The following is a 21,281-nucleotide window of genomic DNA, read 5'->3' as shown; positions in this document are numbered from 1 at the left end:
GTAATAGATTTGCAGCTACTGATGTTTGTGGCATTGTGTGCAGGTTAAACTGATGAGTTAAGAGTGAGTCTAGGTATCTGCAGAGTGGTAAAGATGTCTCCTCTGCAGTAACAGGTATCAGTAGACAAATAACTCCTTATTTATTTCATTAACAGACATATGGCTCCATCTGCATTTGCAACTCTTCCCTTACACCTACTTCCTCCCCTTTGTTTCACATTGTAATCCCTTATTATGAGCACAAATGTGAGAAATGGGGTGCTGAGCACTCTGTGGAGCATTCTCTTTCCCCCACCTACGTGCACTTTATCACTGTCAAACTCCACAGGCCATAACCCCTTCAACCACTAGTTGCTCTTTTGTTTCAAAGGAAATTGGCAAATCTACACTGGAAAATGCAAGTTTTGTTTGCCTTAAACCTTAAAGAAACGGAATTCAATTTTAACACAAAGCTGGTACCTTGACTTGTGTCCCCCGACAATTTAAATGAAATGCAGATGATGTTCTGCCTGTGAATCAAAAACTCTACTCCTACTTTACTGAATGCATCTGATATCGTGATAAAGAAAATACTGGTGAGTTTGAAGGCAGTACTGAAATGCATAATGCTAGAAACACAAACATTTTTTTCTAAATAAGAAGGTGCTTTAATAAAAAAGTACTTTAAAGAAGTTGCTTTAATGAAGCAACTTTTTTTTTGGAAAAAGATGTTACAAGCAACTTCTTACTCAGAAATTAGTAGCCGAGATCAATAAACAAAACATAAAATGTAGGCATATTATTGATGCAGATACTGATGTAGGTAATGTAAGCATAATACTACTATAACAGGTTGAATTCTGTGTAAAAAGCTGATGAAATAGAATAACTGATGTTAATTCTATTGAGGCTGACTTCAAGTAGCTAGTGTTCAACCAGTTTGGTTTTTATATGGCCTTGAAACATACGCCAATTATAGTTGCTAAATCCATATTGAAATTATAAACGGTTACCTTTGTTGATCAAAAAAAATGAAATGGAAGAAAATAAAAATAACATACCATGTTCACATACAAAACAAAAAGAGCTATATCAGGGACATCAGGGAAGGTGGAATACTATAACAACACATTTTATATTGTTATACTATTCCACCCACCTTAATGGAGAACCCTTCGGTGTGGCTACGCCATAGCCTTTCGAATCCAGATTTCCTCCCACTTTCATGGTGTCACATGGCTTTCGTTGCTCAATGTATTCATTCATGGTGGACTCCAGCAGGAAGGCAAACTTGCCCTTGGATTTGCGGACACGAGCTACTCCCTCTGCAGTAGTCCTAGTGAACACTGATGGCTCAGCTGATTTCATGTAGGTCCACATCTTTTCATACACTGCTATTTTTGATCTCTGGAGGCAATAAAAAACAAGTTAGAACGAAATAATGTTGCAACATTTCAGAATGGCACTGCTCAAACAAAATCAATCATACTTAATTTTTTGGACATTTGAGTTTGGGAAAATCTTGGAGAAGGGTTTTATTTGAATTTCATTATTTTAAAAGAGACAATAAATGAAAGTATCAATACGACAATAGCAAATACTATTTTTAAGTTGGGCTACCCTCTAGCAGTCAAAAAAGAAACCTGCAAAGCTGAATTTGCTGTTAGACAGAGGAAGTTCACACAGTCAATGTACAGTAAAGTGTGTTTTAGGGAATGATATATGAAATAGATGTCCACAATAAGCCCGTACTCTTAAAAGAAACAGTAAAATAATCTCCTCATAAATACTCAGCTGAATCTTAAAGCTTTTCTCTAATACCCACTTCTTACACCATCAAAACCACAATAGCTTAAGCAAGATTTCTGCTTTCATAATTCAGAGTCCAGGACTGCCCTGATTTATATTCAGAAATGCTATACAATATTTGAGGATGTTTCAAAATGAAGGATGGAAACAGCAAGTTGGACCAAATATTAAAGGAAGTAAAATGCCATAAACATCTTTCTTAAAGAATTAGGTATGATTTTAGAACTGCAGTATTAGTGGATTAATTTTAAAGACTTTGATCCTGCCAATTACTGAGTAAGAAATATACTTTCTCAAAGAATGCACAAGAATTCATGGTTTAGGGTGCATTAATAAATACTTAAGCAAAAATAAAACTTCTTCATTAAAATTAAAGCAAATAAAAATTTTCACTGAAAGAAAGGAAGGAAAAGCTGTCAGGCTGAGAAGTTTCCCATGCTCATTACATTCACTCAACAACTTTGCTTTCTCCAGCACTAGGAATACATACATGGCAACCAGCAGTGTGTCAACTGAACACTACACTCTGTTTTTATAATAACAGATGGCACTTGTCTTCCCCTATGTGTCTGAAAAAGCACTTTTTAACCCAATGCTCAAGTCAGCTTTTATTTGAGTCAAGAGGAGTTTCTTGCTAAGCAAGATTTGATCTATGAGCGTCTTCCTACACTGTGCTGAGTGCTCCAGGAAAATATTCATTATTATAAAGCCCCAAAACAAAGGGCCTTAGATTATTTAAACAAATACCAGATCCTATTATCTTAGTATTAAATAAATTAAAAATGGCTTTAAGAAGCCTGGAACTGAGCCTTTTTATACGTGAGAGTAATTTCCCTGAAGCACTTCATTTTACCAATTACCGAATGACTGCACTATTACTTAGAAAATAATTTGTTAGGGACCTAAGTCTATCCTGAAAATAAGTGGCATTTAACTAAAAATGTTCAGTAAAACTGCTACATAGCAGAAGATAATATATTATGCTTTCCTTTTTTAGTTTTCTGTATGCATAATTTTATCTTTCTGTCAAATATAATAACATTTGAATCAACAACAGCTGTGTATGTCCATAATTACATCCTGACTTGTCACCCTTCCTTTCCACTGCAGACACAGCTATTTTACATTTACATAATAGTGGCTGGAAGCAGAGCATAAACTAAGCCACCAATGCATTCTTTTTGCTTTACACTGTTGTAATTTCATGGATTCAAATTTACAGAAAGAAAAAAATGGAAGAGAGTAGTAATAAATCAGTCATAATTTCAAGAGTATTTTCTTGCCTTTTCCTGCCTTCACTTCCAAACATTTTTCTCATGTTAACATCCATTACGTCTAATTCTTTATAAAGTAATCATATAATAGGTTACTTTCATTTAAAACCTTATGCAGCACATAAAACATGTTGATTAGTAGCTGGAAACACTGCCCTAAACTTTAAAAGGTTGCATTTAATTTTTTTTTTTTTCCCAGAATCTAGTCTCCTTTGCTGGTGAAAATAGAAAAAATATGGAAAGTCTAACAAGGTATCTACTCTCTAAGAACATTTTTTCCTCCCCAACTTTCATTTGTTTACATTCAATTTCTACATGTCAACTCAGAGTGAAAATTGAAGAGTGAGCTAACAAATATTTTTTATTATCATATGAGGAAATATTGCAGCTTTTCCTGCAGTCAGCCAAGCTGGGATAATTTCCATTCTGGGCTTTTCTGAGTAGAACTGCTAAAACTAACTACCTTCCCTCTTGAGCAGTCTGCCTGGAAAATACAACTCTCCCTGCATCTAAACCAGAAAATAGGAGTATATAAGAGCTAACAGTATCGAAGTTCCTCTTTTTCTTTATGTTGGCTTTAGAAAATGATTTTCCCTTTTCTGCTTTCAATCCAGATTTAAAACAGGCTGAAGAGGTGTTCAGAGTTCCTGACATTTTGATCAGAAATGACAAAATGATGAGAAAATGTCCTGAAGGCTCATCTTCAGCCAGACAGTTACCACTGACACAAAAGTTAGACATGGTTCTAATACCAAAAAGTGAATTGTTTCCAAGCCCACAAAATGTTAGACTTGGCACACAAGTCTTCTTGTACTATTGTTTCAGGCTAGCTCTTAATTTATGTATTATGAAAACAGCTTTTGTGTAAATATTGTCTGCTGATATTTTATCTTTCTCCCTGTTTTGTGAGAAATATTTTTAGAAATAGCACATAAAGTATCATTAAGAATCACTATACCGTGACAGAGACTAGAAATCATTTGAAAGCAAGGCCTAAACTGTACCATTTTAAAGAAAGTGATTAACACAGTTCAAGTTTTCATTAAGATTCAAATTTTGCTTATGCAATGGTATTTAGCATTTGTAGTTAATTTTAATGTTTCCCTCTGTATTTTGAAAGAAAAAAAAATTGAAAAGACCAACACTGATTTTCCTTCTTTTTTCTCTCAACACTTTTAGATTGAAGTGAAAGATGGGCTGTCACCATAGATTTTTTTTACTTCATTATAGTGTCTTCTCTTTAAAATGAGAACTTGCATAAAATATTGAAAAAAAATCTGTGTTTACAGGATGACTTAAAAGAACCACAAAATTTTTGTGATCAGTACTGTTTCTACATCATAAATCTGGTCTCAGTACTTCAATACAATGCCTTGTACAAGTATTTGAAACTCTTAAGAAAACAATTCCAGTCCTTCATTGTCTACTATTTCTTTGGAAATTAATTTTTGCATATCATCACCTACAAAATTTGCAAGCGCTAGATACTCCTGAAAATGCAACAACTTAATAAATACAAAGAAACATAAATCTGCCTGGCCAGCAGCATCATGCTTTAAAGTATCATCACAACTTCATTCCAGTAGAAAGAACTATCTGTACCCATATATTGTGGTTACCACCTCAACATATGATGGACTGAAACTGGAGCTTCAAGAATAAAACAACTCATGTTCCACAAAAAGAACTAAAAATGTGTTTAAGGGTGAAACATAGGTGAATATAAATAATAGGTAAGAAGGACTATACTCATGAGAAAAAAAATAGTAAGACAGGTGTAGTTAGAAACCTTTCAGTGAACAGCATCCATTAAAAATGAGGTACCAAGCACCCTAGCCATTTCAGCTGGATCCCTCTAGAGTTCAAGTAAAGAGGCAGATACTTTAACGTGTGCTTTACTTCATCATAACATATCCCACTCAGGGTGCACAAGGCTGTTTTCTTTCTCCAGTTTCTGCAGAAGAAATCTAGAAAACTGGATTAAACTAAACTCCTTGATCAGTTTCATGATGTGAAGGTCCAATCACTATGTGTTTGTTAAGTGAAATTTATATCTTATAAATCATCGTTCCTTAGCTAATACAACAGATTTGCAAGCTCTTCTATGGGGATATTTGTTGCAGTAAAAAGGTTATTTCACTTGAGACTATGTCTTTTAATGGATATTGTCTATAGTTGCCAAATTGCATTGAAAAATTTGTTAATGGTTTACTGAGTTCAGTTTGGCCAAATTGAAAACAGTGCAGGTGCATGTGAGTACCTAGCACAGAACTCCTTTCAATTAGACAATTAGAAGAAATTTTCATTCCGTCTTCCTGACTTCTAAAAATCCCTTAATCTCCACATTTCAGATAAATCATGACCTAATTAGCTGTTATTTTCAAGGAAGTGTTACCGGCTTACAGCATTTATTCAGAGCTATGTTCAAACACTAAACTCACTTTGGTCAGCTGAGCTTAACTTTCATTTCCTGGAGACATGAAATAAAGCAGGAAGGACTGTTTATTATGTACTGCTTGTGATGTCCAAGCTCCCTGCTCTCCAGCTGGCAAATGATGAGGATTACATACCAACCACATTAATGCAGGAAAGCAAATGAAAATGAAGTAATCAATAGAGACAGCACAGGCATATGAATGGCTATTTAGGCTATTTCCTAATGCTCCAACCACATCCCCTCGAGTTAAATTTCCTCTTTATCATCCATCTGAAAGTCAGCAATTAAAAAATGCATTTGCTGCCCACCACCCAAGACCCTAAAGCAAAATGCACACAGCTGAATCCATAAGCAGAAACAAAACCTGCAAGACTCCACGTTACCATCATAGGCTTTCAGTGCTGCACATCAGTACTGTAGCTTCACACAAATCAATAGTACAATGCTGCTTTAATTATCACTGGTTTCAGTATCCCCCCTGGCATCTCTTTTGCATCTCTTTTTTTTTGACAGGATCAATAAACTTTCCATAGTTTAAAAAAACTTCAGCAAATGGTCTTGTGGGGGTAAAAGTGCAGCTAAAGTATTGCAGGAGTTACAAAACTATACTGCATATAATTTCAAAGTCACATTATTTCACATTTCCAAGCATCTTATAAGAGTGGTTGGTAGGGATAGCTGCTCTAATGGATGCACCAACTTACTCTGAAGAACTCTTTGGTTGACCCTGAGTCCAGTGTCCCGTAAGCAATTTCGGTTTGTTTGGCAAGGTCTTCTGCACTCTCTATGGGTGAGACCATTCGCTCAACAGTCAAGAAAGCAGCGAGGTTAGCAGTGTAGGATGAAATAATGATGAGCGTGAAGAACCACCAGACACCTCCGACAATGCGACCTGAGAGGGATCTAAACATGAATAAGATAATGCACATTTTCCTGTCTCTTGAGCCGTGAAGAGTGTGAGAGAGAGAGCGAGCAAAGGCACCATTATTGCCAAACATTTGTCATTAAGTAACAATCAATGGGAGGAAGATAATTTGCATTGTAAATATTAATAAATGCTTCTACTCTTGAAACTTAATGTCAACAGTGTAGACTACACTGTATTAATGTGTATCACACATACACAGAAACTTAAGTTCTCTTCAACAGTAATCTCAGTGTTCCTATTATTTCAGGACATGCCTAAAAATGGAAAAAAATTGAAAAATACTGGGTAGGTAATCTCTTTTTAGAGACAAAAGTAAAGCGTGGTAGCTGGACAGCAGTAGCTTTCTTGGTTTCCTCTTTTAAAAAAAAAAAAAAAGCAAAAGGCTTTGCATATGGATAATGCTGGATCTAGGATTAAAATATTCCTGTCACCCAAACTTCTCAAAAGTTCCACAAGCTACTGCAATCATTCATTAAACATCCACATTTTTCTTCTTTAAGAAGCAAGAATTTTGTGATAAAAGAGACATTTCTGTTAAGTAAAAATTTGTATTTTCCTTTTCAACACCTGCAATTTGATGAGAAGCTTGTTGAGGAGTAATGCACATCCGCTCTTAATCGGGACCAGTTTTATTGCTAACTTCAGTAATAGAAGGATTAGTTCAATGTTGAACACTCAAAATGTCACTGCAAATGGCTAAAATGAAGCTTTTAAGTTTGAAATATTGGGTCATAATATTTAATTAAAAATTTTAGTTACAGCCCGCTGAAGTTCCAGAACTTCTTAAAAGATTGAGAAATTCTGGACTGCATGTATTAGATGAATCATGTACCAGATAATCATATATTATAGGACAAATCATGTATTATAGGACCCAAAATGTAGTAAATCTGAGGCATGTGCTCTGTAAGGCATATCTCAGCAACACAGCGTGGCTTCTCAGAAACAGACAGTCAAATATTGTCTCTTACAGACAGCAATATATGTGAAGCAGCACTGTAGAACTTGAAACAGAAGTGGGATATTCCTTGATGCAAGGCAGATATTCAGCACAACTGTGTGCATTTCATGGGTGTAGCACAATGGAACTAATCTGGTAACAACACAGTTCTTCTGAAGTCAACCAAGTGGAATTTCCCCTGTGTGAACCTGCTGTTTCTGAGAGCTGTTTGTGGTTTATGAACATCAACACCAGTAAAATAATAGTAATGTCTGAAATTCAAAGCATATTATCTGTTGCTCTGATCGTGGCTATTAAAAAAAGGGGGGGAAAAAAAAGCTTCCTGAAGAATAAATTTCAAAACACTGCCAGGAAAATTAACGAAGGAAGATTTTATGCTTCAGTGTTGAAGATAAAATGCAAATGTAAAAAGATTTGACACAAACCTTGGGGAAATATCACATCCTTGTTGCATAAAGGCACCCAGGGAAAACCAGAGGCTGTTGAATATGCCAAACTCATTGGGAGGCTGGTCACTGGGTCCTTCTTTCCCATCCTCTGGTTCTTCTGTGTGCCACTCATACGGACTAAACCTGCTAACTAGGAACAGGACCACACTGACACCAATGTAGGCAAAGACTATGCACATCCAGATCTCATACGCCAAAGGGTCCAAGAAGGAAAACACTCCTGGTTTAGATTTCTGGGGCTTTTTGATCATAATGGATATCCCCAAACTCATAAAAGGCTTAGAAAAATCAATGACCTCTTCTCGTACCAAAGTGATGGTCAGAGGCGCAACAGCAATCTCTGCTTTCTATAAAGAAAAAAGAAATATAGATGTATAGATTAATTGATGTGTGCTTATATACTCAGCTAAAGCAGCTAATTCCAAAGGTATGTTATTAACATCAGGACACTGTGGTTTCAATGCTCTTTGCAGCATTTTTGTCTTTCTTTCTATCACACTCTGAATTTACTCAATATGCTTTCAGTAAAATATACACATTACAGGTTTTTATTTTATAGAATTATGCAAATACCTAATTTTTCCTCTAAGGAGAAGACTCTTAAATCTTATAGAGGTGAGCAGCAGTGTTGGAAGATAATTTTAGGCATTAATTTAGATTTAAATAAAGGAATTCAAGAAAAAATGGAAAATTAGAATGACCCTATTGTCACTGAATGTATAGAGGTTTTTTAAGATCCCAGAAACAATAATTAATTGTAATATTTTCATAAGACATAATAATATTTTGAGGTAAAGCAGTTCATAGACTCAAGACAGCTCCAAATGGCATGAGGCTGCAAAATAATTAACTGTTGCTGTGATTCCACCAAACTGCACAGAGTTTTCTCAAGGGAAATATAATTCAATAAGACTGAATTAGGTTTTAAACAGCAAATAATGGCAAGTATACAGGAAATAGGTGTGTAAAATCATGTGATAAAAGGATAAAATGTGTGCTGAATCCATTCCCACTAGTGTCAGGAACATTTCTAAACGTGTTTCTAATATTTTTTTTGGATGAAGATGCCAATCTTGAATGAATCATTACTGATGGAGGTGATTATGGCTGCTAACAATGATGTCTGTATGCACTATAAAATATTGGAGCTAAGGTAATGGATTAGCTAATCCATAAACTAGACTAATGGATTGTTTTTGTCATTAGGGACACTACGTTACATTAAGGTCTGTTCCTTAGGCCTAGCCTTGCCTTTTACACTAAAGCTGTCAGTACAGCAGCACATCAGATGGGAATTGTATGGGGACCTGGGGATGCACCTCTGAGAGGGGAACAGATGCAAAAGCTGCTGAAACCTTTCTCCTGTTCATCATCATGGTGCTGTGTCTAGGTACAGTCACAGAGTAGAGCCTGTGCTCTGCGACCAGCGTGAACTTCTATACATATATTCTATAATTTATGGGCTCAGGAGAGTAATAGTATTTTGTGAACACTTAGTTGTTTCAATGAGATTAAAACATGCTGAAAAATAAGGATGTGCTCAAACAGTTTAATCCAAGTTATGTAAATAGCTTGTGTGCCAAAGAAAATATTGAAATGGAGCTTTTTTGTCATCTTACAACTTTGAAACAGGTAAATGCATTTAAAATAATTTGTGGTTTGTATTTTATACACTACTTCTTATGGAGCCATATATGTTTTATGGAATTTAATTTTAAACCAATATCGTGTAGTTAAAAATTAAACCTATTTTGGCAGCTTTGCAATCATAAATAATTCAAAAGAACTGATTCATTCCAGTGCAATAGCCCATAAATGCACATTTGTATTAAGAAGGCTGTATATTAATCATCAGATTATATCCATCATTCTGAAATAGTTGTGATGCAAACGCCAACATTTTATATAAAGATACTACATTTTAAGCAATGCATCTGAAATAATAATTTTGAAAAGGTATCAGAAATTACCTCTGGTGCTAATGTCTCAGGTAAATATTATGATAACACTGCTAATCCTCTGAATTTTAATTTACATTTTGTTATATAAGACACTTTTAAAAAAAATGGCTTCTTAATCCTTTGTGTCTACCTAAGTCAGGCTGAAATAGATGTTTTATGAAAACAGCTATTGTATGAGGAAGGGTAACATGTCCAAAATATATTTTTAAGTAGCCTGAAAATTATACAGTAAACTTAGTTTCTGCAATCTAAAGACTGTAGGATGGTTTGAGCTACCTTCATGTTTTTGTTTTTCATCTCACTCATAGGTAGCTTTCCTCCAGAGTAATAGTTTCCTTCTTTAGAGTCAACATCTTTTGCATTTCTAAATTTTGATTACTGAGAATGCCTAATCTGGAGTCCTTTAATTAAGTGAGACTCATGGCAACTGTGATGTCTTCCTGTCAATCTTCTCTGTGTTTGTCACACAGTGGTATCTTCATTAATGCACTGTAAATGACAGACCTAGCCACTGGTCTTCAAAGGTGTTGGCTAACAGGTTTTTTGTGTGTCTGAAGATTTCTACTGGGGTTAAAACACAGATCTCTGGGGGCTGTTAATTTTCACAGCGTGAGCTGGAAAAGTGACATCGCCATTTTAGAGTGAATTGAGGAGATTTCAAATACCTTCTTAGCACATTGAATATTATACGTGAAATGATGGAGAGGATTTATCTTACCAAATTTAAATGCTCAAATAGGGTATGCAGAACTTGAACAACATCAGAACTAGCTGCCTACAGCACTTGAAGGAATTAAAGAGGAGAAATAGGAACTTAACCTGTTTTTTACAATAGTGATCTAGTATCAGATAATTCATAATTTAGATAAATCCATTTCATGCCAATGAAACCAAAGGGAAGATATATAGCTAGGTCACAATTAAATGCCAAAAATTTGGAGAAACTACAGTCCCCCAGACTGATCCTATTATTACGAGGTTTGTAAGTCTATTGTGTGCCATGTAAAGCCTACATAAACTCTTCTTTGCAAAAGCTAAATAATGGAAATAGCTATGCATGAGAATTATCAGCATTTGTGCTTTGCCCAGTTAATATACACCATATAACTACGGATTGAAATGATTAACAATATAACTAGGTGCAAAAACAATTATTTTGTTGCCAGTGAAGTCTGGTTTGACAAAGACTAATGATACTTCACAGTTAAATCAACTGCATCTGCAACAGCATTTCAATCAGGGCTCCACCATTACCAAGTAGAGATGCATTCTGGATCCTTCCAATATTATATGATGAGACAAGATTGATTCTGATGGTGAGAGACATTTTCTTTTCCAGAATATATAATTATTACCCTTGTGAATAAAATATATGCTTGGTACAAGTATTATGAAGGTAGTAAAGCTATCTGAGAAAAATCATGCAGAAAGTGATTTTAAATTCAGAAGCTCATGGCATCTGAGATTTCAAACAGAATTGAGTTGTGACCTTTTGGGTTAAGCAGTGAAAGAAAAGCATTCTGAGTAAGGAGAATGAATTGGAGCTGACTGCTAGTGAATTTGGAAACACCTGTTACATGTGCTTAATGGCATTTCATCCCTAGCCAGCATTTCTTCTGTGAGCTAGATAGCAAGTCAAATAGAATCCACATGGACTACTGCATGCATTTGGGTGCATTAGGGACAAATGACCAAAATTGCCTGGTACCTTTTAATAATGTGCTAAAAAAACCCCAGGAAAATAAGCAACCATCCCCACCATGACATTATGTACAATCTTAGCAAAACTGTAGCCCACAGCATTTTATATTATGTTTCCTCTGGGACATGATGGAAAAATCGACCACGGAGTTTAGGAAATGACTAAGCTGCTCTGTGCAGCACCTGAGTGTCCAGGTACCAGAACAACCTCTGGTGCACACAGGTCTTAAGGGAACATGGGATAAAATTTTCACACATCTACACTCAGTAATATGGATAGAGCTAAGGAGCATTGGGGTGTGAGAAGAGAGCAGAGGAACCTTTTGTGTTGTACAGAAAGGATTCAGTCTCACTGGCCAGAGCAAAACTGTCAGTCCATTAATGTGGTTGGGAATTAAAAGCCGTAAAATGTTTCCCAAATAGATCGTTTGGTCAACTTGTTAATTCAGTTGCAAATTCTCTCCCAGTCCTGGCTGCAAATAAAAAGCCTTGCTTGAAACACAGCCAACTACTCAGACTACTTGTGTTTATGATTAGGGGATCTATCAGAGAAGATGAACACACTCTTCTAGCAGAGCTTTGCAGCAAAGTGTCTGGCTGACTGATTTTTCTGCTTTCTCTATGTGGAATAGGCCTGGGAACCAGAAGCTCTGTAAATTGTCTGGCAAGGTCTCAAGGAAGTTGCAGGGAGGATGCTCTTGATGGATTCCCTGTGGAAATCTTTACCAGAAAACTTTGTAAGTAAGAGAAAGAGCAGTTTCCTCTAAAGCTACACCTGTGGAAGTCGACTGAGCATGCCTGGCGCAGCTCTCGGCCTTGAGGCCCCGGCGGCACTCACTGGACAGGCCGCGTCACCCGGCCCCTGGGCCTGCGTGGGGGGCCACATTCAAGCTGCTTGTAGGGAAAGGTCTCCGCTCAATCCCAGCTTCTAGCTGGGCTCAGGAGTTGTTTTGGACAGTAACTATGGGCCAGAAATGTGCCAGAGACCATTCTTGCAATTCAGCGGATTAATCAGCCGAATTCCAAATTGCCACCGATGCACCAGGAGGGATACGGCCCCAAGGTGCCTTATGACAGTGGAGCAAATGTACTGGGCGACAGTTGACTTCAGGAAAAAAGCTGCTCCAAGACCTTTGCTGCAGCTCATTCCCAGTGCCCAATCCCAGAGACACTGCAGCCATCCTAAACAGAGAGCTGGAAAGAGCTTCCTCCTCACTCTTCTCCACTGTAAAAAATGAAGTGTTGGCCTTGTATTCTAGGCTGCCCTTCTTCGTGCAGGTAATTTGAAACAGGTTCCTCATACCTGTGAACTTTACTGCTTTCAGCTCTGTTAAAAGCTGCAGGTGTTTACACATCTGTTTGAGCTTCCTTAAACACTTCTTATTTCAGTCTAGTCCTAGGGCAGCTTGGGTTTGATGAGGTAAATATTTTAAGACAAAAGAAGGAAAAAAAGTACCCCAAACAAACAGAAGATGAAAGTGCAATATGTTTCCTCTATAATTTTCTGCTAGATGATAGGCCACTGAAACGGCACATCTGAGCAAGAGTTTTCTCATGAATAGTAACATATCTTGGAATATTGAAAAAGCATTCTAGTATAAAACAGTGCTTGGCCATTTATATCCACGAGTTTGCTATTGTAATTAAAAGCCAGAGAAGGAGTAACCTCCATACTTGATAAAACAAGTCTGAAAAAGCTTTATCTTTAAATATCCTAAGAGCTGACTTGCTTTCAAGCCACTGAAGTAGATATACATGCTTGGTGACATTCAGTGTTTTTACTCCTTGAAGACAAAATTGGTTCCTTCATGAACTTCTAAGAACATGGAGAGTTTTGTAAAGCTGATATAATCATTCCATTCCAACTGCCAGGGGAGATCACCAAAATTCTGGGGCAACATTTCCCACACTCCTGCAGCACAGAGACTGTTTCACTCTGTGGAGTCCCTTGAACTGATGCTAATCTAGAGAATTTATCAGCTATGCTAAACTGAGAGAAGGGAACTGAAATGGAGCTCCTACAAAAGCCACGAGGCCTTTGCAACATATGGCCCAGACTGTCAATGGAATTGTGAAAAGTGCAACTGGGGATGGATCAACTGGTATGCAGGAATTGTTTTATGGAGAGATTGAGGCATGTTATGAGTTCATGGGTGGAAATATTCACACCTGAGTAGTTTGAGGGGTTTTTTTATTCCATCGCTGAAATGAAAAGTTTCTTTAAGAATTCTGAACTGTTCTCAGTGCAGATAATAGCACCTGCAGTCATCAGCAAGCTCAGATCTGAGTTTTGCTACTTTTGGTAGCACCAGATATTGCATTTTTTTTTAGGTTTGTTGGAGCTATTTTCTTTAAATATTGGAACTTTATGTGTCAACAGAACTGTTAACTATTATGGTATTCTGAAGAATCCTTCTCCAGATCACTCTAAAACATAATGTTCTCTGTTGTTAAACTTATCAGGTTTGCTTTTAAATTTTATTATTGATGGTCACCTTAAAGTCTGTCTTCATTGTGAATTGCCTAATTATGTACTTGTCTGTAGTGGTTTATTACCTATGTTTAATATTCATGATGGTGGATTTTTCATTTCTCAAACTAGACCAAGAATCCCATCTTTTTAAAACGATCTGTCCACCATTCCATGAAAATGAATTAGTGAGTGACATTCTTCCCAACCAAATTCTGCAGTGTGTCAGGAATAGATAATGTCTAACATTAATGAATTTTCAAGGGATATACAAACTATGGATGTTCAAGTGTTTCAAGGTACTGGTTGAATAAATAGAACTTGCATGAAACTATTAAATTTTATCTTGAAAATAAGTGAAAACACACAGATCTGAAACAAGATTCTGTTTCTTTTCTGTGACCCCAAGATTAAATAAAATGCACATATACTTCCTATTTTATGACTTATACTATGATATATTAAATCCTGCTTCAAAAATTGGTATGCTTACCCCATAAACAAGTTCTCCCACCATCCCATTCCAGATTTTTGTCTCTGGATCCCTTGCTCCATATTTTCCATCAGGAACAATGGCAATTTTGTACTTGATACCAATATGTTTTGCAATTTCTGATGCCAGATCTACACAGTATCCTTCAAACTTGTCATTCCCTTCAAACGTATCATGGTTTTTCTTGAACATAACATATGGGGCTTCCTATAATGAAAGAAGTAGAACTGTAAAGGAGAAGTGTTCCAAATATAGTCTGAAAAAAAACCAAACGTCATGAACTGACTGAACAACACACACTTTATAAAAAATTAATGGACAGTATTAGCACGTTCAAATTGATATGTATGAACAGAAATCCTTCTGGCAAGGTATACTCTTTACACTAATTTGGTTTATACATTTCAGAAGAATTATCAACCTTACTTTGTTTTAAATGGAAGACCTTAGTGCAGTATATGCTACATTTAAAGCAGGAATTGAGGTGGAGCCTATACAGTGCAAAGGGCTGTGAAATCATGAAGGTACAGCGTAGACTTCTGACTTCACTGAGTAAACATATCCTCTAACACAGTGGGGTTACTGCCTATGTAATTTCAGATGGAGAGACTTTCTTTCTTGAGGTTTAGAGTGAATAGTTCCTAAGAGGCTACACACATTTTAGTGAGAACATAGAAATATATTATCAAGGAAATATGCGTCTTCCTTTTTGAATAAACAATGCAGATTCTGCAAGGTTTTTTAGCATGAACTTAAGTGATATGCATGGACAAGAATGGTATTAAATTGACAGTGATTAAACATATTGTATGAAAAAGAAGTACCAAATATTTTTGGACAGTGAGTGCCATTGAAAACAAGTAAAACCTGTATGGAAGAGTGGATCTTGCATTCCCTGTATAAAACATACTATCACAATACTGAACATTATGTGACTGGGAAATCAAGGTCATTTTTCTTTTTAGCTCTGTGTGAATTCAGACTTTAGAAATTATTAAGTAAAACTATACTTTCTGATGCTATTTTAAATCACTTCTTGTATTTCATATTCAAAGCCAGTTCTGGATGAAATATTTGTCTAATATAAAGGTTGACTTAGGTCACCCATTGTTTGAATTTACATCACAAAATACTAGCAACTTAAGTTTTCTCTGTGCTATCCCTGGCAAATGTTGGTCTTTTGACACTAATCTTGGTAGTATTCTACCCTATTCACATTTTTCTTACAGATATCATTAGTAGAAAAAAAATACTTTTAAACATGTAGTGCAGCAATGTCTGCTTCACACAAACAACAAGAACACCATCTGTAAGCAACAACAATTTTGTAACCTCTATTAGGTGTCTAACAAGGGAGAATAGGTGGCATTACATGTGTGCAGTGCAGTGCCTTTGTCTGTATAGAGTCTGCATCTTCAAAGGAAAACGGCTGAGTACTGCCAGCAGCCTGCCCCTTTTCTAGTGTCCTTATCCCTACTTAAATCACCTCGATCTCAACCACTGGTCTTCTAGAGGGGGAGAGGGAGAAAAGCAGGGAGATCTTGATCTCTGCAGTAGTTCTTGATTTTCAGAAGTATTTCGGCCATGTGTATAGCATGTTCCTCCCTCACAAAGGCTTTTTATTCACATGCGAGGAAGAGCCAAAATCGGTGTCTTTCCACATATGTTATTGCATACAAAAAGATTTAAAATAAACAGAGGTGAAAAATTCTCTGTCCTGTCTGTGATACAACCAAGTGCTTGCTAGAAGAGCAACCAAGTCTATCCACTGTCCTACATTTGTGAACTCTCCTTAAAAGCTTCAGCTACATTGCTTGCTGCACCTCAAAAGCAATTTTGCTTTCTGAAAAGCAGAGTTAGTTATTTCTAACTCTTCTGATTCAGCCATAAATCCCCAGCCAAAGGGCATGCAACTAGAGTCACACTGGAGACATTATTAGGAGATAATTCTGGAGGTGGACTCGAAGAAGACAGGCACAGAGTATGCCAGATCAGCTTGCTCCTTCTTCCAAAACCCAGATACTGTGCTTCTTCCGCTGTGTACCTCACCACTGGCAGGGCTGCTGCAAAAAAGGGTTTTTAAGAGTTTCTGCACAGCAAAGCCAAGTGACAGATGCCTCATTTTTTTCTGTTAAAAGTTAAGGGAACTTCAATCCTCCTACCCAGGAGTTCTGTGAGGGAACACTGAGAAGGGAAGTGCAGTGTCCCAACAGTGCCCTTGGTAGGTACAAGCAGAAGCCATCCCATCCAGTGGAATGACCACCAAGATCTCAAAGGGATCTGCTGGGTACTTGGAGAAACTACATTGGCTCTCTTCCCCATCCACCTCCCTTTCTTACACTGAGCTTGCTGATTTAGAGCAAAATACAGCAGGGAGCATTTTTTGTAATGCAATTATCTTATAGAGTAGGGTAGCATGCCTTACTGTGACAGCTTTCAAAGAAGCAGCAACTGAGTATGATCTGCCAGTGTGAAAAGGTACAATTAAAGATAACAGCAACACCTATTACCATTTGCTTACTATGTTGATCTTTCCCTCCTAACCTATTTTATACCTCTTTAATTGTTGTTCCTACCTTACCTGCCAAGTAATCAGATATCTCTTTTTAAGGTAGAATTTGATGGGAGAATGCAGGTAGGACTGCATGTGAGTTTCTGATAAAGACTGTTTCTAAAAAAAAAAACGGAAATCAAATAGTAGCCCTAGTTTTAAATCCTGTCCATTTCAGACATTGAGGGTGTTTCAATCTGATGAGGTTTTTAGTTGTTATAATAAAAGGACACTGAAAGGCAAGTTTTACTGGTTAGCTAGCAAGTAACTTACACAAATGAACTTTCAAGGTCACACTGAAGTAATGAAATATCTGAACTGATCAATAACATGTACTTAGCCATATCTTGATGCTCTTTTCTATGTGTGGCACTGAAAAACACCTTTTTATTCTGTATAATCCATTGCAATAGCATTTTCAAAGTAAGTAGTAATGTTAGTGTAATCATGGTAGTCTAAAAATGGAAGAGATGCAAGTCATCTGTGGAGAGGCAATATCTTCTATTAAATCAGCTGAAATAGCTGAAAACATAGGCCTGCTTTTTCATTGTTTCCAGCTATAGCATCTTGTCTAATAGGAAGATTATCTCTCCTCACCATCTTTGTGCTTACTCTATTTTTGGACTATGTGCTTTTAACCTACTGTTATAAAACACACGTCTGCCTTACTGCTGAATGAGGTTCAACATTGCAATACTGGCAAGATTTCAGTTGCTTAAGAGTACTCTATGGGGTAGTGAATCAAGGAAAAGTCCACATTGAAATGACCAATGACTAGCACAGAACAGATATTTGAAATGGTGCAAGCTTTACTTATATAATTCACAATTCCATAACAATACTTAACATTTGCAAATACAGTTGATGTCTGCAACAATTACCTTTATAGATGTAAACAAATCATTCCACCACATTGCCACAAATTCATGTGTACAATTAAATGCTCACAACTGATGATTCATACTATAAGGGAAGGCGGACAAAGTAACTAACCCAGATAACAAACAGATCTAAACTTGGTTTTCCTATTCTACAGTGGATTTCAAAATATTCACCATTGTAAAAATAATTTGTAAAAGTGACAAATATCTGTGCAAGGAAATTTCTGATTTTTAGAACAGGTGTGGAACACACTATCACACTTTATTCTGAAAGAAACTTCTGTAGATGTCAAAGGATGATTTTTTTTGGTGACTTTTTTTTTTTTTTTTTCTGAATAAAGTGTCCAGGATTCGGTTTGAAGTCTTCATTATTTTCATGCAACAAACTTTGTTTTTTTTTTCTCCAGTCTACTGAAGAATTTAATTAATAAAGTTTCTAATGAAAAAATATTTTTCTATTATGTGAAAAAAGGCTGTATTTAGAATTTCTGAGGTAAGACTCCATCATGAGTACATCAGTCAAAACAGTGATGGTGATTCTCAGTCACCTAATGAAAGTTGCCTATCATCTTAGATGCCCTAAGGTGACCTGCTTGACCCCAAGGTGCTTTTTGGCAGGTGCTTTGTGCTTGCCTTTTACAGATAGGTCTGATACCCTCAGTATAAGGCATCCACCTATGGGCCATTGAACAAATTTCTAAATCTTTGTGGGCTTACAGACTTGAGGCAAAAGTTACCCCACATGCCTGAAAAAGTACATACACCAGCTAAAACATCCAGAGGGAGAGGTCACGTATACAGCATGAGACAGGCAAAGGTCACCCTGCCAGTGTAAGAAATGGGGGACAGGCTATATATATCCTAGAGCATCTTAAATGTCACTGAATGCAACTGAATCGATACCCTTTGTAAAGTCATCCACATCTAGGTGACTTGGCTGTGAACTGGATCCTGCCCTTGAAACTTAATCTGCTAACACGAAGGATATCTCATTAAAATATTGAACTGTAAGCCACAATGCAGATACAGCTCATCATCAAGCTTTGGTTTTAAAGGAATTTTGTGATTTTAAAGTTTTGCAGTCTCAGAGTTAAGTACAGAGTTGGCTGTATCATGTAATGTATTGAAGAGTTTGGATTTGTCTTCTGAGCATGCTTCCCTAAACTCTACCTCAACAACTTGTGACCATATTTCTGAACCTGCTAAAATAGAGATGATCATTCTCCCTAGCTAGACAAGTCTCTCACTTCACTTTAGTGTTAGAGCAAAGAGCAACCTTCTCCAGTCATGCAATAAGTCTACTGTGCATTTGGAGGTGTTACCATCCCATCCCAAAGGGAATGCTTCTGCACAGGTAGGAAATCTGTCCTTTCCAGAGTGCAGGAGGCTGTGCATCACATGAGGTGCAGAATAGGAAATGCCAGTTGGTACCAAATGCCAATAAATGGCAGTTGGTAAAGAACATCAACTGCCCCTGCTGCCTTCTCTCTCTGGGCTGCCACTGCACCACACTGCTAACTGGGGATAGGCTGACAGCTTAAACCAAATATGTAAAATAACTGCTATGTGCTCTCACTATGTCACAAATGAAGAAAACATTTTGCATAGTAGAAAATGCTGTACTAAGTTCTTTGAGTGCAGAGCGAATTCATTATACTGCAGTTTCTATGCAACAGCCATACAGCCACACTACAGCAAAGTAAGCGTAGACACATAGAAGCTGAAGAAACAGAGGACAAATCAACTTGTGCTATTTGGCTTTAGGCAAAAATTAAAGTAAGCCATGCTGAAAACCTGTAAGCTTTTCCTATGCTGCCATGACATCTGTCTTTGAAGACTGAAAAGTCTGACAGCACTGCTGGCAGAAGCTTTTCAATTTAATGTTGGAAAATACGCATGCAACCAAAATTAAATGTGTCATCTACAATGGTTCAACCTCCCTCCAACATGAAGAGGGCAGTGAAGAGGTGAAAAAGTCTCTGTGGCATTTGCAACATACCAAAGAAGAGAAAAATAACAGGACTCTGAAAGTTATTCTAGTTAAATGTTTCTTTTCTTTGTGTGTGTGATCATATTCTTGCAGAAGCTAAATACGCTGTCCTAGCAGGCCAATATTAAGAATCATGGTTCTATTCTGCCTTCAGCATCACGTGTGCAGCTCCCAGAGAAGTACATGGGAGATGGGCATGATAAGGCAGAATTCACCATATATTCTTATTCAAACCAAATTCCAATATATTTCTCTTGCACTGTGATTTTGAAACATGGAAAGGTCAAGAAGCTGTACTTTCAATTAATTGCATTTATCCAAAAAATGACATGCTGCTTAAACACAGGGCATGCTTTGGAATATTAATTCAGCTTTTTGGTTTTGCAAATGATCCCACCAGTCCCTTCAATACAGGGCTGGAAAAGTTCTTTTGAAGACAACATTTATTATGCACATCAAAATGCTTCAATGCAAACAGGACAGGCAAGATAACACGTTTTAAAAGCTTTCTTGTTTTTCTTTTTTTTTTTTTTTTCCTTTCTGGTGAACAGAAACCTTTCCTATTACTTTTCATTATTATATTTTACTCGCTTCTCCTAAGCTAGGAGCTATTTATGGAAATTACAGTATTCATGTGTGAGAGCTTCAGTCAAAGGTATCAAGATTGGTTTGAGAGGAAAATTTCGACTGAAAGCTTGTAATTCACATCGTTCTCTTCTCAGCTTGGCAAAGTTGAAGGTTAACATCATCTGTTCTAGACATTTCAGATTAGTCACAGAACTTTTCTTGGTGGTTCAGTGCCTGGTCATCCAGTCAGAGGAACAGTAATCCATATGGAAAAATTAGCTCAATGTTACTAGACTGGTGGTTAATACTTGAGCCTTAGTTAGGAATGTTCGCAGCATCTTGGGACTCTTTTCTTCCTTGATCAATTTCTTAAAATAGGATTCTTCATCAGAGGCTGAAAAGAGGAGGACTGTACTGAAGTATATTTTTTCCATCACCGAGTCTTTTTTTATTTTAAATAGGAAAAAGATACATATATTTTAAATTTCCCATGCAAAAAATAAAATTAAAAGTTACACAATTTGGTTAGGAGTTACATTCTGAATTCCTGTATAGTAGTTTGGTTGTTTTGTATCCTGGAATGATAACCTTCAACAGGAGATTTGTTAAGACATACTTAATGCATAAATGCTGATACACACTGCTGAAAATCCGGTAATTAACTGTATTTTTAGTTAGAAAATGTCTTGATGCTTTCCTTTGGATTATTTTAAACTCTGTACTGAGTTACAAAAATTATTTCTTAATAACACCTACAGAATATTCCTTCACATTTGAGACACAGTTTATTGGGTTAACATGTCTTGTCTAAATGAAGCAGGTGAAAAGGG

The 21,281-nt window shown here is 36.7% G+C and overlaps 1 protein-coding gene across 4 annotated transcripts in view; it reads right to left on the bottom strand.

Moving 5' to 3' along the window:
- GRIA4 (glutamate ionotropic receptor AMPA type subunit 4) overlaps positions 1-21,281 on the bottom strand; it is a 216,573-nt gene that overhangs the window by 41,225 nt on the left and 154,067 nt on the right. For 3 of the 4 annotated variants that reach the window (XM_062514597.1, XM_062514599.1, XM_062514592.1), the window contains exons 10-13: positions 14,463-14,669; positions 7,814-8,184; positions 6,204-6,402; positions 1,139-1,386 (exon numbers count right to left, since the gene is read on the bottom strand). In XM_062514597.1, coding sequence (XP_062370581.1) covers positions 1,139-1,386; positions 6,204-6,402; positions 7,814-8,184; positions 14,463-14,669 — 1,025 coding nt within the window. Of the gene's footprint in view, positions 1-1,138; positions 1,387-6,203; positions 6,403-7,813; positions 8,185-14,462; positions 14,670-20,812; positions 20,846-21,281 lie in introns of those variants that run through there. The other variant, XM_062514605.1, reaches the window with a different exon arrangement.

Source organism: Cinclus cinclus, chromosome 2, assembly GCF_963662255.1.
Source record: "Cinclus cinclus chromosome 2, bCinCin1.1, whole genome shotgun sequence".
Classification (NCBI taxonomy): Eukaryota; Metazoa; Chordata; class Aves; order Passeriformes; family Cinclidae; genus Cinclus; species Cinclus cinclus.
The sequence above is the reverse complement of the archived record's forward strand: the minus strand, read 5'-3'. Positions and strand labels throughout refer to the sequence as shown.